Genomic DNA, 17,233 nt, shown 5'->3' with positions numbered 1-17,233 from the left:
TTTATCTGCAGATGTAATTCATTATGCTAAGAATGACAAATAAACTGAGTTTCAGGCTTTCTCTGCAGAAGGCTAAAAGAAATATTTTTACAAACTGGGCCCGTGGCTGCCAGGTCTTGTGTTATACTAAGTTAATGCTATAACGAAGTAGATTTAGAAGGAAGTCAGCAGATGCAGTAATATCCATTGTGTAGGAGTGTATGTCTTTAGGTAGTGATTCTGAAAGTTTTCATATTTACTCGGTAGACAGATGGTGATAGTGGACTTCATTTACCGCTGCTGTGGTTTGATATTAGCCCTGTGGTAAGTTACTTTGCTTATATACCTACTGGTGAAATATACTTCAATAGCTATATATTTAAATTGCACATTGAAATCTTAACAAAAATTCAGTGGAGGAGGCACTGTGGCAAACAGGATAGTACACAGGTTGGATCCTGGACAAGCTCTTTGTACCTCAGCTTCCCTTTTGCTAAATGGGAAAAGTGAAGGTAGCTTGTTAAGGTGCTTTCAGGGATTTTTGTTTGTTTTCTTTACGAAAAGTATTTTGCTAGCAAAGCAGTAGCATAGTCATCAGTACAGTTGCCACTTCCTTTAAAGGAACTGGAAGAAAACTCTGTCTTGTATCATTGGACCTAGAAGTTTGTTTAAAATTAGGTTAGAAACAAAATGAGGTTAGGAACAAAGCTTAAAAAAAAGGTTAGAAACAAAACTTTACAAAAAAAATCTTTTGATCTCAGAAGCTGGAGCTGAGCCAGATAAATAGCCTGTACCATGTGGATAAAGGCCTTTCACTGAAACCAGTGACTTAGAGAGACTTAAGTGCTAGCTATAACACTATGCAACCAATGTATATTTGTATTAATTTAGTCATTGCCGCTAAAACTGTTGTAACTCTGAGAAGTTTGTAAACTTTGCTTATTGACTTTTCATTTGTGCAAGCTCAATGCAAGGCTTGTAGACCAGAAAAATATGCTTTTAAACAGTGGTTTTATTTGATACTCCACTTTATATTGTAAGTTTTGTGAAGAGAATGATTTTAATGCAAGCTTTCACTAGTGCACACTAGTTTTAAACTTTGCTATGAGTGTTGCTCTTGGGGAGAAATCGGTTTTTCTTATTAAAAAATGGCTGCACTTGAGAGTAATTTTGAGATGTCTTCAGTTTGGCTTCAGCCTGGAACCTGTATGGAGACAATGAGGATACGTTTATATGGGTTCCTTCTTCTGTTCTCACAAAGCCTTTCTTGTATCTTCTAAAGTAAACATAGCTACCAAAAAGAAATCACATTGGTCGAATATTTGTCTCGGTTTTTTGCTGTAATTAAATAATTGTGTGTAAACATGAATGCTGTAATTCTTTTATTTGGCAATTGTTATGGGAGCTACCTAGGCGCTACTGTTTAGTAAGAGAAATACAGTAATTTCTGCGTGTCGCCAAAGTGAGACCTTTCCTAGTGCTACATTAGCTTACACACTAGTCTTCTGCTCAGTTTTTTGGTTTGTCTGCACATGTTTTTTGATATTCACTATTATCATAATGCTTTTCCAGCAGATGCCCAGCTTCTTCAGAGTCAGTAGTTTGATCACATTTAGTTAAATCTTACCCTATTTTTTTTTTAAATGCAATTTGGCAGTTTTAGCAGTGTAATAGACATAGTTAAGCATAATGGTAAATTTTGAGAATGGACTCAAGAAGAACATCCTAGAAGTGAAACGTTCTAGGCTGTTGGCTGTTCGAGGTTAGTGTTTATTAAACTTAATTTGTGTCTGTAGTTATACAGTATGGATCCGCTGTATAGCAAATGCCTGTCTAGGTTCATTTGGATAGTTACTTGCTTTTGTATTAGTGCTTGCATGATGGTCTTCAGATGTCTGACTGGAACGTTAATTTTTTGTTGTTGTTGTTATGCAGTCCAGTGTAATGATTTAATTGCTCATCTTGAGTAGATGCTAATTTCCTTTTATACCCATTTTGATGAGTAGCAACACATTAGTGTTTCTCAGAGCATGTGGCAAACTTGCTTTGTTCTTCTGATTATCTTTAGAGCATTGGACAGACCTACGCAAAATCTTCAAAATGCATCTTGCTCTTCTTGGTACATGTGTATATCCAGCTTCCTTCCTTTTCTTCTCTCTAGGCCTCTCTTCCCCTGCTAAAGTCTCTTGATACTCTCTTGCACCCTGGCTTTTTACATCTTCTCTTTGTTGACTCTTTTCATATACTCGGTCTCTTCTTACCGGCTGTCATCTTCTGGGAATCACCACTCTCTTCTTTGGTCTTTGCTTCTGTAGGTGGAGACTGCTTTTTCAGAAGTTTGGGAGAGAACAATAAAATACAGAGCAAGGAGTCTGGCCTTTGAGCCAACAATATGACTGAGGTAGCAGTTCATGCGGCCACTATGCTTCCAAATAATTTCTAATACTGCTTTGTCAAAATTGTAGCTTCGGGAGGTTTACTGTGGAAGCATATGCAACTATAGCAGACATCTGAGATCCACTGGCTTTCCATAACTCATCAACTGGCATGATGAGCTAATTTTTAGTATCCTATAAAATCCTTCAGGGAGCAAATTACTGGAGGGTTTTTTTTAATGCATTTTACTCTGCAGTAATGATGAGGATAGATAGCAAGTGATTGAATTTGAAAAGTTAGTGAATAAATATACAAGAAAGATAATTTATTTTTTTTACTTTTTAATTGGCAGTGTTTTTAAATGGTTAATTAGATCCATTTATGCGTGCAATTATTCAACTTGTGTTAGCTTATATACGCTATGACAAAAGTAATGAAGTCTGAATAAAGACCCAGCTTCAGTCTTCCTGAAATGAGAAGTGTTCCATGTTGGGGGATGTCGAGAAGCGGAGCGTGCAAATTAGCATAGATGCACTTTAATTTTGAACCTCAGACCAAATGTCATGGCATGAAGGACCTTTAATTGTGACTTTTCTAATTCATGTTGTCTTAGGCAAGCTCATTTTAGCCTCCTATCTCCGTCTGCTTGTGCTCTTGATAAGCGGTCACAGAGGTAAAGAAGGTTTTTATATGCACCCTTTTTACCTAGCATATATTTTTTCTAAATAGTGTGCTCTGAAATTGAACTTGAGTTCAATCAAGGAGATTCCTCCAAAGTTTGATTGTCTTTTGTTTTAAATGGGTTGTTTCTCTGTCGTGCTGTATCAGAGGTTTGATGAAGTGGTGTAACTGGTTGTTCACAAAAAGTTTTTGGAATAGCAACTAGGAAACACCAGGTGGCCAAACTTGAAGGAAGGAGGCTTCTTCCAAAAAGAATTGGGCCTTTATGGAGAATGACAAATGATAGTTTGGTAGTTTGGGAGCTGTGGTAGCCACAAAGTGGGCATTAATGAGTAGGTAGTTCCTGCCTCTCTCTGGCAATTTGCTGCAATTTCCATGCAGCTTACTAGAGCTAAATTATCCTTGGTCTCTTCCTGAAAGTGCTAAAAATGTACTTTCTGAGGAGGTCATGCTTTGTTACAGTAAAAGCATTGGAAAAAACAGTAACTGAGTTTTGGTCAGAACATAGCTATGCTTTCTTATGGGTGAGGCAATGGTGTGACTTACTTGATGCTTGCAAGTGCTTGTACGCGTCAGATCAACAGAGTACTTAAGTGTGTGCATGTGACTTCCATTTAAACTTGTTACTCTCTGGATAGCCAAAAATTCAATTAATGTGGCAGTTACTGGTACATGTCTCTGATAACTGGTGCTGGAATTACGGTTTTCAATCTGCTTTACCCAGATGTTACTCTTTCTCCACTTACTTTCCTGCTTCATTGGAGTAACTTCAGAATGTACTTGTGCTGCTTTGTGCCCCCTAAAATGTGAAGAAATATGTTCACTAGGTCAAAAGACAAAGGGAACAAAAAATACCCCTTGCAGAACACAGGTTTAGTATTCTTAGTATTTTCTATCTTTTGTAACGGCTTCTTGCTTGGGCAGATCTACTTCCAGTCTTAGCTAAGTTACTCTGAGAATGCATTGAGTGATTTGGATTGTTTTTCTTTGTCTTTTAGTGTGATATTTTCTGTTCTTTGTAATTTCTCTATCTAGAGCCTCCATTGTAAATGGCTCAGAGAAGATGCCCGGTCTTTTGTTTTCCTTGTTTTCTCATTGTTCTTGAAAAAGGTACCTTTCAAGGAAGTAGAAACTCTCTCTCCTGGTACATTATGGCAGTTTCTGTTTGTGTGGCTGTCTATTTGATTGCACAGTAGTTCGGAGGGGGTTTGGTTTTTTTGGGTTGTTTTAAGATTACCCCCACACACACACCCCCCACACCCCCCATTAGGTTTCACGAACTCTGTTGCAGAAGACCAATTCAGGTCTAGTAAGAAAGTGAAAGCTCTCTGGAATGCTTGGGATGTATGTGAGTAGAATCAAATTTATGGATGGGAATGAATGTCTTAATTTTGCCAAAATGAGGGAAATAAGCTAGTTATTGTTTCTGATGCATGTAGGCTTCTCTAGAAGGAGGCTGTTGTCTACTGCCTTTTTTTTTTTTTTTTAACTCATATCAACTAACTGACATCAGATGCAACTCATGGATGTGTTTGCATTTGGACAATACTGACTTCTGTTTCCCTCCTTCCCATGATATTCTGCAAAATCGGCAATGGCAAAGCTTTTGCTGTAATAACTGCTTCAGATAAGTCACCCCTCGTGCAAATAGTTCTTTTCAGAGAATGGGTGTTTGGGTTTCAGTATTTTATCTGCTTACATTTCTGGTGATGTTGTTACTGATGTTGTGGCATGTAAAATATTTATACTAGCTGGTAGTTCCTGCAGCTTGAAAGATAGTTACCTTTTTTTCCTCCTAATTATATGAAGAATATGCTTTTGATGAGAGCATAAAGCATTAAGAACCCCTTACCTTTTCCGGAAGTTATCTTGGCCGTTTCTCTCTCTCTCCCCCGCCACCTTGGGTTACTGCCTTTGTATCCAGGCTTTCATTGTTGCCATCAAAAAGTGCTGTTGAGCCTCATCTTCCTAATGATGGCTTGACCCAGGGTTTGAAGGAAGTCTCTTTAGGTTGGTATCTGCTTTCTACTTGTTTGATTCATTCTCTGGTACATTCAAACCTCAAAAATTCCTTCTAATTTTTCTAGATACTGTAGGAATCTTTAAATCTGGGGTTGGAACTGGGAAATGTCTGGTGTATCTACAAATTACAAGTTTGGCTACAGGGTAAAAGCTTGAGAGGTGCTCATTTGGAGGACATAAGAAAAATGAAGGATGCAATCAAGACTGTGTGTTCTTTAAATCAACATGTTTTGCCTCACCGGATGATGTCTTACGCTTCAGAATACTAAGAGGTTTATTCTTCTGTTTTATATTGCAGGAGTCAAAACTTAGACAAGTGTAACAATTTTTTTAATTTTACTGTTAAGATGCTTCAGTAGCATAGCATTATGCGTTTTTGGTATCAAGAATACCACTTGTTACTGTCTTTAAGGTTTCTGTGGAGTTTTAGTGTCAGTGTCTTGTGTTTTGGAGTAGAGTGTAGCTAGATATACTTCTCAGTTCAAGCAGTCCCAAACTTCTTGGGTATTTTCTTGAGCTTTATCAGCTGTTTTCATCATAACAATATTAACTCAGTTTAATCCCCTCATCCCCCAGCTTTGGCTGCTTCTTAGAATCTCCAGGTTTTGTTAGAGATTCCTGTTACATCTGTTTATGGGAGGTACAGACCTCAATGCTAACTGAACCCATTTGCTATGCGTTTTCTGTTCACACACATTATTTTCATACATAGTTTCAAATGCTTAGACTGAATTTTAGAAGTGGCCTTGCCATCCCTGTTGATTGTCCTAATACCAGCTCCCACTGCCAAGCATTAATACATATTTTTGTAAGATGCATTAGAATTCAGATAGGAGTGAGGGGGAAGCTTCATTTGAAATTCTTAGAATAAAAGGACAAACTTTTGCATTATGTTGAAAACAAATGGCAGGTGTTTTATTCAAGCTAGAAATTCTTGATTGTATTAGCTGAAAGCTACCTACAACTTTGTGAAGTTGTAACTTGGTTGAACATGAGTGGACTTATGATGGTACTTGAACTACAAAACAAGTTCCAAGATTTTGACAGTGTTTTATGCATGAAAGGGAATTTCCAATGGTGCTTTGCTTCTGTATAATTCTGCAATAGGTCAGTAGATGCTTGCTGATACTAAAACAACAGTTTAATGCTGAATGTCAATTATCGAGTCTTTTAAAGAGCAAGCACTGTGCTAAACTAAAAAAATAGCTTAATGTGTTTTGCCAGTAAATTTCTTAGAGCACACTGTAATTGTTTTGGACTTACATTATAATTAAATGTAGAATAAGAAGGAGGTAGATGTCTTTTCACTACTGCTATAGGGGATGCTTACTAAATATCTCTGTTTGGTTAACACTTATTGAAGTATCACTTTCACATATGGAAATTTCTCTCTTCTTAGCTTTAGACTGTAAGCAAAAGAAGTCAAGGTCAAGATCTGGAAGCAAGAAAAAAATGCTGCCATTACCTCATAGTGCTGATGAAGTTTACATACTCAGATGCAGGTACATAGGGTTATTTTAATTGAAAGAACACATTGTTAAGAGCTTGCTAATTTTAGTCATAAGAAGATTTAAGATTGTATCCTGTAAATGTGTTTGTGATTAAATTGAATAATAAGGAGGGGAAGCAGTTGCCTATTTTCATTAATTTGAATGAGAGGACTTGAATCAGTCATACTCAGGTATTAGGTTGCCAACTGTTTCTCTAGCTAAAATCTTATTAGTCATGTCTGAGTAATATTCTGTCCTTCAAAAGAAACCTTATGTAAGAACAACAGATTATTATTGCTAGTGTTAAAAATGTAAGAGTGCAAGTTGTATAAACTGCAGGGGTTTGGGGCTCGCAGTTACTGTAAGTTAACTCAATTACTAAGGTTTTCAGCTAAAATATGTAGAAATGAACGTCAAGAAAATTAAGACTTTCCACTTAATGTCTTTATTTTATAGTTTTTCAGTAGAGCTAGATATATCTTGATGGAATAATTTTAATATTTGCATAGGTTTTGTGGTCTGGTCTTTCGAGGACCTTTGTCTGTTCAAGAAGACTGGATAAAGCACTTGCAGCGACACATTGTCAACGCAAATCTTCCACGGACTGGAGCTGGCATGGTTGAAGTCACATCACTACTTAAAAAGCCTGCTTCAATTACTGAAACTTCATTTTCTTTACTGATGGCAGAAGCAGCATCATAGAACAAGGAAACAGTTTAAATTTTAATTGGATGTAAATTTGAAATACTTTGTCATTTTTTAAAATAAATTGCTACACTAAATTATGTTTATAAATGCTAAAGACAGAAAAATAGAGGAAGTGGATTACAGTAACATCAAAATAAATTGAATACTTAACAGTTACAGTAAGTAGTCTTTATATTTTATATAGGGTGGAAGATGTGTTTTTAAGGTTTATTACGTTTTTGTCAGTTACTGTGTTCACTATCAATACAAGACCATTACATGTATGGCAGCCATTTTTAAATTGTTGCACATGGGTACTTAAAAGACAGATTTTAATAAAACAAAGAAACCATGTTCTCTTCAGTGTTACCCAAATCAAGGCTCTGTTTATTCCAAAAAGAATTACATAGTAAAATAAGATATTATTATATTTTGTTTGTATGTATGTAGTGTTTTGTATAATACCAAGAACTGCTAATACAATTTACTCAACTTAGGGCATTAAATATCATGTACTTCATAGTTCAAGAGACTGTTTCATTCAAATAGGGCAATTAGTACTATTCTATCTAGGTGTGTAAGTGTTTTTTTTAAATCACATGAGGCTTTTTGTACTAAAAAGTGGAGGGAAACTTGTTTAAACAAATTTCTAAGAGAAATATGTACATAATACTGGAAATTTGTGGTAAGGAAATATTCTTTACTTCAGTTGCATTTCTCACTGACAATAAAGCGGTGCATCCATGCTACCTCCTACTTGTCAACAAAGATGGTATTTACCCTTATGTTTTTGTATCATAGTAGATTCAATCCAACTTTCTTTATTACAAAGCATCTTTTTGTTAACAAGTTTGTTTCTTTATGATGATTTACTTAAAGTCTGACTTGCTTACAGAAGTTTGCCTCTCTACTATTTTATTTAACACTGTAGAAATGTACTAATAAGCATTGCTCACTACACGGTTAGAGTAGACTTTTCATTTATAATTCTGTTTAAAAGATTGATCATTTTAGAAAATTCGAACACAGATTGAAATGTTTCTACATATGAAGAGAATGTTTACAACTTAAATTTTAGAGCTTGTTTTGGATGTGATTATATGTATGAAAACTGTAACACTATGCTCATGCTAAGGACCTACTTACAGAATTACTGAAATAAATGTGCTGTGAGGATGGAAATATGGTGCAGGTGTCTTGGTCATGCTGAATTGTGTTTGTTCATTTAAACTGTCTTCAGAACATGATTTTTGTTTAAATCGAATCAGATTCCTCTACAAATCAATTTTGTATGCAAGTAACATTTCATTTTACTCATATAGGGTAACAGATACTGTAGTTAAGCCAAGGATATGCATTGATATTTTCTTTATATGTAAATAAAGTTAAAAGCAGTTAAAACAAGAGGAGTATTTTGGTAGAGTATATACATACCTCACTGCCAGTGAAATTGCTTTCCTATGGTATATCTCCTTACCAGAAAAATCTCTAAATAAAAAGGTTTAAAGAAAATCTAAATGTCTATAATGTGAAGCATTTATTTGCATTGTGTGAATTAAGTTTGTGAAATTGATTTGTCTTGCTTGGGATTAGAATCTTCTCATGATCTTAAGTAAAAGTACATTTACTTGCAATAAACTGACTTGTTCACAGACGCATTACATTTGATTGGTGGAAAACATGAATAAATGTCTGTCTTCCTGTATGCGCGCAGCTCAGAGTTAACACACGAGGCTTGTTATGTTCTGATAAAATAGATGGGCTAAAAATGCGCAGCTGGGCAGGACAGTCCTGAGACAAGGCCATCCCAGCTCTGTCGAGGCTATCGTTAATTTGGTGCTGTCGGGTGGTTTACTGTACAAGTTGCTACAGATAACTTCAGCTTTATTGTCAAAATTTATTCCCCCTTTTTTTTTCTTAACTGGAAAGTCTATATCGGTACGTTTAAAGGCTGGAGAAAAAATACTTCAGAGATTTTAGGGAAGATAACTGGGATGTTGAAGTGTATTGCAGACAAATTATGTGTATGCAGACTAACATTTCTAAATTTGTAGATGATTGCGGGAGTTTTTTATACGCTGTGAAAATGGAAGATTCACAGCAATGTGTTGAAACAGAATAGAGGGAAGTGATCAAATCACCTTGAATGTTTATAATGCTTTAATAGAGTGCTTGTTTACCCTTCTCACCAAAAAAAGGTGCCTGTGAGAGCACCATATTTTGTGGCTGTTTAACAGATGGAAAAATCAATTAAGTGCAAATGACATTTATCTAGTGTTGTTAAGAATGCTTGTAAGGTGAAGCCATACCGTGCGGAATTTAGCAGTAGCAAAAAACTCTATTAGGTTCATAATGATAAAAAAACCTGGTTCGTTCTATTTAACTCGTTAAACCCCAATAGTGAGCTGCTTTGTGTAACACTAAAATGCAAGGTTGTGTCTGAAGAGCAGGGAGCTGTAGGCCTGAGTAGTTTCCAAAATGAGATTCTTTTGATCAGGAGCAGCAGTTGTCAGCGGCAGGCTTTCTGACTGGGGGTGCGCTGGAGCTGTGCGCCCTGCTTGCATCGGACCTTTGACAATATAGTTTGAAATATATACAGAAATTCTAGAACTTTTTTGATTATTAAAGTAATTGCATATATGGTTGATATGGACAAATGATTTTTTTTTTATATGTATAATAATAGAGTACCCTTAAGCTTTCTTTAGCCTCTAGTCCTCACGTGGGGCTGTTTGGTTTTTTTTGTTTCTGTTGTTTGGAAATACAGATCTCCTGTCACTATTTACAAGGAAATATAAACCCCCCTTTCCAGAGTTACAGAGATACTAAATAATCTGGTAGAAGAGAGTTAATTAAATCAGCCACTTTATTACATGAATCATGTTTTGCGATGTGTGGCTTGGGAGGCTCTATGGCAGTCTGTGCTAAAGAGCTGGACTTCCAGAATTGCACATACAAACACGAGCGTTAGTCTGTTCACGTTGGCTAGATTGCGTCGGGCTAAAGGCTGCGGTGACGTAGTCATTTTCATGTCGTTGATTTTGGTTCCTTATCACAATCTTATGTGTTCCTGGAGCGACCCTAGTTTCTGGTAAAGCTCTCTTAAGTTGTAGCCTCTGGAAAATTACGAAGGCATTTTCAGAATGCTTAGAGAAGCCTGGGAAATTGTAGAAGACCACCCCCCACGTTTTGTAAGATGATTGCCTATATCCCCTAGTCCCAGTAATATTTCCAAATCATCTTAAAAAAATTAAAACTCTTGTTTGCATTGCTTGAAAAGAAGTTTTTGCTGGAAAGGCAAATTTAAGGTGCCTGCAGTAGCCACTGCCAAGTGGTAGTGTGTTTGGGCTGTACGCGTGGAAAATGGGAGATGGAGGCAAGTGGATAACAAATGTTGGCTCACAAAGATCCCTGGGCGTTGGCTCCTGTTTGCCGCGTCCTGTTTCATATGGGCTGTGTGAATTGTCTTAGGGGGGCTGCTCTCCCACAAGCTGAGGCGGTCCGGCTCTTCCCGCAGATCCAGCTTCTGCTTCCGCAGGTGTCAGGAAATGAGCTGCTGGCTCTTCTCCGTGGGGGAGAAAGCACAGACCAGGCAACAGCTAACACGAGCCACTGGGGAGGGAGAACAAGCACCTCGCGTGCCAAAATGGGGATTGTAACAGTTGGGGTTTATGTCCTGGCCGGACTTTTCGTGTTTGAGCTATGTGCCTGTTCAAAGTCCTACCTTTTCAGCCGCGCTCAGGGAAATCACCAAGGTCTTTGAGGTAAGTGGACCACAGGGGGAATGCGGGCCGTGAATTGGGGCTCCGAGAAGTGCGTCCATCCAAAGTTTCGAAAGGTCAGCGTCACGGGACTGAGATGGGGAGATCTCTTCCTGCAAAGCGATTTTGACACCGATGCTTTTTCCGGGCCAGTTGTGGTTCTGGATTATCCTGCATGTCAATAGTGCTTTAAAGAGGGGCTATTCATTAAATCTGTCTGATTCTGAAAATCTACAGAAGATAAATGTTTACTGAACAAATGTGGAAAAATTAACAGCGAATACAAGGTACTTGCTTTTAACCGAATGATAAGGGCTGTGACAGAAGCCTGTTTAGTTAAGCGCTATGGTTAACAGACTTTCCCACTTTTTATCACAGTAGTTAATGGCCTGGATACTTAAAACATCAGTTTCATATTAAAAAAAAAATCGGTTTATATAGTTTTGACTTTGTTTTTAAAAAAATCTTTTTAGGGCGGTACTTATTTAAAAAAGCTGGCTGCATTATGATTTCAGATATTTCAATCCACCATACTTTGTAGGTGCTGTTGCCTGAAACATGGGTAGCAATTTTGATGTAATGGAAACATTTTGGCTGTAGTGCCAGATCTGTAATCTCTTGCAATAAAACATTCCTTTTTAACACCGCAGGCTTCTTGGTGTCCTTCCCGTTGTTCGGAGGTGAGCTGCGTGGCGTGCGTCGCTTAAACTGGGGACTTCCACCCTAACCCGGATGGTCGCATGGTGAGGCAAAGAGGGCAGTTTTGCTGGCTGTAGCTGCCTGAAAACTCAGAGAAGTGAGGCAGGGAGAAGAGGGTATTGGGACCCAGAGCACTCTGCAAAACCCCGTCTACCTGGCCCTCCGCAGTTCCCCGCAGTCTCCTGCTGCAGCTTGAAAGGATTCGTTGCCGTGCCTCAACCATTCGCACACACGCACGCTGTAAGAACCAAAATGCAGAAGTTGATCAAATTAGTGTAAAAGAGCGTTGGGGTTTTTGTTTGTTTTAAACAAGGGCTGGAGTGGGGGTTCCCTCCACACTGTCTTGCTAGAGTCGATACTTTGGCACTGCTCTTGAGCACTGCTCGCTTCTGGTTGCACTATAGACCGATAAACTTGCGTTTAGAAAAGCAGAGCAAGAAATCCCTCTAACTTTAGTGCCCTATTCCCCTATTAAGATTCGAACATGTCAGCTAACAGCCTTTTTATAAAACTTCATCGTAATACTCAAGTGCATCAAGTAGAACCAAGTGGCTGGTGCCTGGCAGCGGTGGTGCAGCTGCGGCGCTTTCCCTTCGGGGAAGGGATTCTGGCTGCCTTAGCTCAAGCGCCGGTAGCTCCAGTGTGCCAGAACGGCGGCTCTGGTTACAAAGATGGCTTGCATGTTTTGCCTGAAGACTGACGTGCTATTATTTTGGCTAGAAATAAAAATTGGAATAGATGCATCCCTGTAGGGTTGCTTTTCTCTAGGTGGAGGCAAAGTTGGTTATAAAAGCCCTGAAAGACCTTTCTTATGCAGGCTCTGCACACTTTTACTACCATTGAAACACGAGCAAATAGCATCCTTGGTAACTGTGAGCCCCGAGACCTCAAAATGACGATTCTTACTGTCCGTCAGGGGAGCAAAGGGAGCCCTGGAGCCTTCTCACGGCTTCCGAAGTGTCTGTACTATACATGTTGCATAAATCAACACTGTTGGGCTTTCTATCTTATTTTTTCACTTAAAAGTACACTTTTAACTCGTAAGAGCCGAGGTTTACGTACCAAGTGATGATGATAATCCCTCTGCTTTTGTGTCAGAGACCTGCAACATGAAACATGCTTACATGATGTTTACGGTGAATGTTCCTAAGTACAATCTACCGCTTTTAAGAGATCTGTTTATTGGAAACTGGAAACTTCACATCTTTAAACATTGGATTATGTATCTTTAAGCCAGCAGCAGCTGTGATCATGTTTGTGAAACTGTGAAACTCATCCAAATCCATCCTCACTGCTGTAGCAACAAACACTGAAGCTCTGAATTCCATTGTGCTCTTTGAAACGGCTTCAGAAAAGAAGCGACTGATAAAGCAGAATGCAAGCTAACACCATTAACCTGTGTTTTAACCAAATAAGGAATCGCCTGTCACCCAGGTACATGTCTTACTGACAAGAAATAATTCTTTCATCTGTCTCTTCCCTGAAAAAAAAAAAAAAAAAAAACAATTGTGTGGAAGTAGGAGAAAGAAGCAGGGGAAAAAATCTTTTAAAAACAAGCAAGCAAACAAAAACCCATAGGTTGAAACAGAAACTGCAAACAGGGGGAGACAGTATAAGCCTGAGGTTGACACTTGTTTTGTAGTCTCTGAAATCCAGCTGATGGCTACATTCGCTGTGCCTCCAAATCTTCAGGGGTGCGTTTGGGTTCCTGGCGGAGAGGAGGTTAGGGCAAATATTGTCCTTAGCTGAACAGCCAAGGAGTAAGTTTTAACCCCAAACTGTTAAAGAAATAGGCCGTGACAGGGAAAAGAGGTTTTAAATCCCATTTCTTGTGTTGAAAGTCAACTGTACCCATTCCCTTTGCCATCTGGAGTATGTTTACTGATGCTTCTTAAGTGCCGTGTATAAATCCATAGATACTTGGTCCTGTCACGAAGGCGCATGAGCCGCTCTTCCCACATATGGCCTCAGTCACAAATTTGGTACTGAAATCTGAATTTTCCAGGCTCTGTTCATGTAGGGATTACCATCCACTGCTTCCAAAAAATCTCTCGTCTTTACTATTTGACATCCGTCGTTTTATAACATTCTCTTCTCATTGATATAACCTCTGCTACTAAACCCAGTGTTCTCTGACTGCAGCTGACCACGAGTGCTAATAAACGACTGAAGACCCTGACCCAGAATGTGAGTGTTCTTCCAGGATCCCAAACTCATTTCTTTGCCCTCAGGCCCAGGTTCCCATCTGGGGATGGTACTTAGCCGCGTCTCACTGGGCTGCTAACCTGACCGTTTTCATTATCTTCATGCCTAGCTTGGTTTGTTTTCCCTTTCCTCTGTTTTTGCTTCTATCCACATTTGCTTTTTCTTCTTCATTTTTCATCCTTCTCTTTCTTTAGGACTTTATTTTACCGCTGGCTACCAGTGATGAAGCTTTTTTGGGAAAGTCCTATAAGCTATATCACTATGAACACAGAGCATTGCTTAGTATTCGTCAAAGCATAGCTAATGGCCTGATTTCTGATTTATTTTATATGGAGACAGTAGCTGTCTGTACCTAAGTGGTAGGGAGAGGAGGGAGTGTTTTGATTTTAGAGTGACTTTGGAAAAGAAATTGCACAGAACAAACATCCCAAGTTATACAGTTGGTACCAAGCCAGGACTCTGGAGTTGACTCCGCTGTTGGGAGCTGAACTCTTGCCTCATGAGTTACCTTACGTAGCATGGGCCCATCTGGGAAAGCGAACATCTTGTACCATCTTTCTGGTTTGTCCGCATAAAGGTGGGTTGCTGGGTTTTCTTTTTTTTTTTTTCCTGACAGCCTTTCTGAAACCGTAGAACTATTTGCACATCCAAAGAAGGGCAACAAAGCTGGTGAAGGGTCTAGAGCGCAAGTCTTGTGAGGAGCAGCTGAGGGAGCTGGGGTTGTTTAGCCTGGAGAAGAGGAGGCTGAGGGGAGACCTCATCGCTCTCTACAACTACCTGAAAGGAGGCTGTAGCCAGGTGGGGGTTGGTCTCTTCTCCCAAGTAACAAGCGACAGAACAAGAAGAAACGGTCTCAAGTTGCGCCAGGGGAAGTTTAGACTGGATACTAGGAAAAATTTCTTCACCAAAAGGGTAGTCAGGCCCTGGAACAGGCTGCCCAGGGAAGTGGTTGAGTCCCCATCCCTGGAGGTATTTAAAAGCTGGGTAGCTGTGGTGCTTAGGGACATGGTTTAGTGGTGGGCTTGGCAGTGCTAGGGTAACGGTTGGACTCGACGATCTTAAAGGTCTTTTCCAACCTAAATGATTTTATGATTCTATTTAGAAAATGGAGCGTTTGCTTGAATGATTTTTGTGAATAAGCAGCTGGTTAGCTTCTCTGAGCAAGGGGAAACAGGGATATCTCTTAAAAACTGGTAAAAACATATTGGAGACAAGAATCTCAGTCCATTTACTAGTAAATGATGAATGAGATAGCTAGCATGAAATTCTTAGGAACTTAAACTGTGATTTCAGATTTGTAAGTGGAAATGCACCAAGAGTGTCTAAGCAGTCACCCCCCACACTGCCAGCAGCAAACAAAATCGGCAACCTGCAGGTTTCTGTAATTTCCTGCAATATGCAGCAGCTGGCACAGAATTTCATAAAGGGTGGGGAGAAGAGCGGGAAGCCCGGCTTTCCAGTCGCTCCTGCAGTAACACGCGCTGTGCGCTGGGCTGTGGAAGCTGTGTAATGGTCCAGACTACGTTTTCATCGTGTTACCTTAGAAATTGAAAGCAACGAGTATGTTACACAAGAGTATCTGCTGTTTAGATGTATATGATACCTACTACCGTAGCGCTCAGATTTACAGTGAACAGATCTTTTATTTTTTTTCTTTTTTGAAGCAGTAGGTGCCTGTCTTGCTCTCGACTTCCAGATTTCAGACATCTTCACTACCTTAGCAGACTGAAAATGGCAATCCTGACTGTCTAGTGCTAGGCACTTAGCTAGTGTCCTGGTCTCGGAGAGATCCCTGAATGGCCAGGGAGAGCTCCCCGTCCTCAAGCAGTCAAGGCTGATGTTGAATTTAGGTGCCTTATTTCAGCTTTCTGTCTCTGAGGAATTTGACCGAAGCTGGAAAATCTGTTCTGCTCTTGCTGTAATTACTGTGCACAGAGAGAAAGCTCTGACCGGTTTGGGATCAAACTAAAAATTGAGCGGTTACTGAAAATTGAACCAGATGCGTTCAGAGCTTCAACTGCCTCCTATTCCAGCTGCCAGCAAATGGCAGCACGTGCTGCCCGCAGCCAGCGCCAGTATTCGCTGCTGTCACAGGGAGCTCGTTTATCGTCAGAGAAAATCTGAGCACTTTCCCTGCTTTTTTTGAGCTTTCCCTGCATGTATTTTCTCTCTCAGTCTCTTTCCCCTGCCCCCAGGAGAGTGTTAGTTGTGTCATTTCTAACTAGAAAGGTTCTTGTTAAAAGTCTGTGTTAATTCTAGAAGACTTGCAAAGGCGAGATTTCTTACCCCTCATAACCCTGCAGATCTGAACTACTTTCCCACCTGAAGGTGATCTCTGCCCACATGGGTTATCAAGACCCGTCTCCAGTTCTGTACCTAGGAATGAAATCAAATGAAATAATAAGTGTAGCCTTTCACCGCGTTGGTACTTTGCCTTGGTTAAGAGTCAAAATGGTTTTGATCTGGCTCAACAGGAAAGCTATGAAAACAGCAAGGCAGTATGAAATCATCATGTGTCGCCTAAGTGCAGTTAGTGCTGTAATTGGAAAATGGAGAATGGCAAAGCCACGGCCAAGGGCCGCGGTGGTGCTGTGGACCAGTGAAACACATCTCCTTTAAGATATTCTATTTGAGGAATTAGTAGGTGGAGAATAAGAAATGCAAAATGTAGTATTTTTGAAAAACAAGTGCAGCTGACATCTGACAGGGAAAAACATATTGATACTTCAAGATCAGGTATTATGTAAGAAAATAGCAAAAGTGAGTAAACCACTTTGGGGAGCCTTAACAGGTGTATCTGCTGTTTCTAAAAATGCATGTAAACCTGAATATTTTGTTGTCTCTCACACAAAGAACCGCTTATGCAATAGAATGGGAAATGCAAGATAAAAAGGAGAGAGTTATCTCACTGCAGCATTTTCATTAGGATTGTGCAAAATAAGGCATTTCCCATAAAACGTGAGGGGGGGCGAGCAGTGGAACCCGCGTGTGCTGCAGCAAGGCTGGTAATTAGAATGTAGCCAGGCAAAATCACAAGGGGGTATGTAATAAAAGAAAGCTTTAATGTGATTTAAATACCGTGACGGAGTTGCATTCAGTGACAGCCTGGTCACCCAGTACAGTGCAACGTCCTCCTCTGTAGGGATGTATTCCTGCAAGAGGCTTCTGCACCGGCCATCTGGCTCGGGCTGCGGGAGCGCGGCCCGGCGAGGGACACATAACCCGGTGGGACACACCAAATTCGCTTTAACGTAGGCACAGCTTCTTCTCATGGCAAAAGCTTGAATACGGCCCTAATTTTACCTCGTGTGGGAGTGTGTCATTTAAAAGAGA

General features: G+C 39.7%; 1 protein-coding gene across 15 annotated transcripts in view; it reads left to right on the top strand.

The window, feature by feature from the left end:
• ZNF644 (zinc finger protein 644) overlaps positions 1-11,599 on the top strand; it is an 85,282-nt gene extending 73,683 nt beyond the window's left edge. For 12 of the 15 annotated variants that reach the window (XM_087731319.1, XM_087731318.1, XM_087731326.1 and 9 more), the window contains 2 exons: positions 6,458-6,560; positions 7,058-11,598. In XM_087731319.1, coding sequence (XP_087587445.1) covers positions 6,458-6,560; positions 7,058-7,250 — 296 coding nt within the window. In that variant the 3' untranslated portion in view covers positions 7,251-11,598. Of the gene's footprint in view, positions 1-6,457; positions 6,561-7,057 lie in introns of all 15 variants that reach the window. The other 3 variants (XM_087731324.1, XM_087731329.1, XM_087731332.1) reach the window with 2 other exon arrangements.
• Positions 11,600-17,233: the final 5,634 nt, after the last annotated feature.

The sequence above is a fragment of the Nipponia nippon genome, unplaced genomic scaffold, assembly GCF_047370975.1.
Source record: "Nipponia nippon isolate SJK-2023a ecotype South Korea unplaced genomic scaffold, ASM4737097v1 scaffold_5, whole genome shotgun sequence".
NCBI lineage: Eukaryota > Metazoa > Chordata > Aves > Pelecaniformes > Threskiornithidae > Nipponia > Nipponia nippon.
This window is presented reverse-complemented; position numbering and strand designations above follow the sequence as displayed.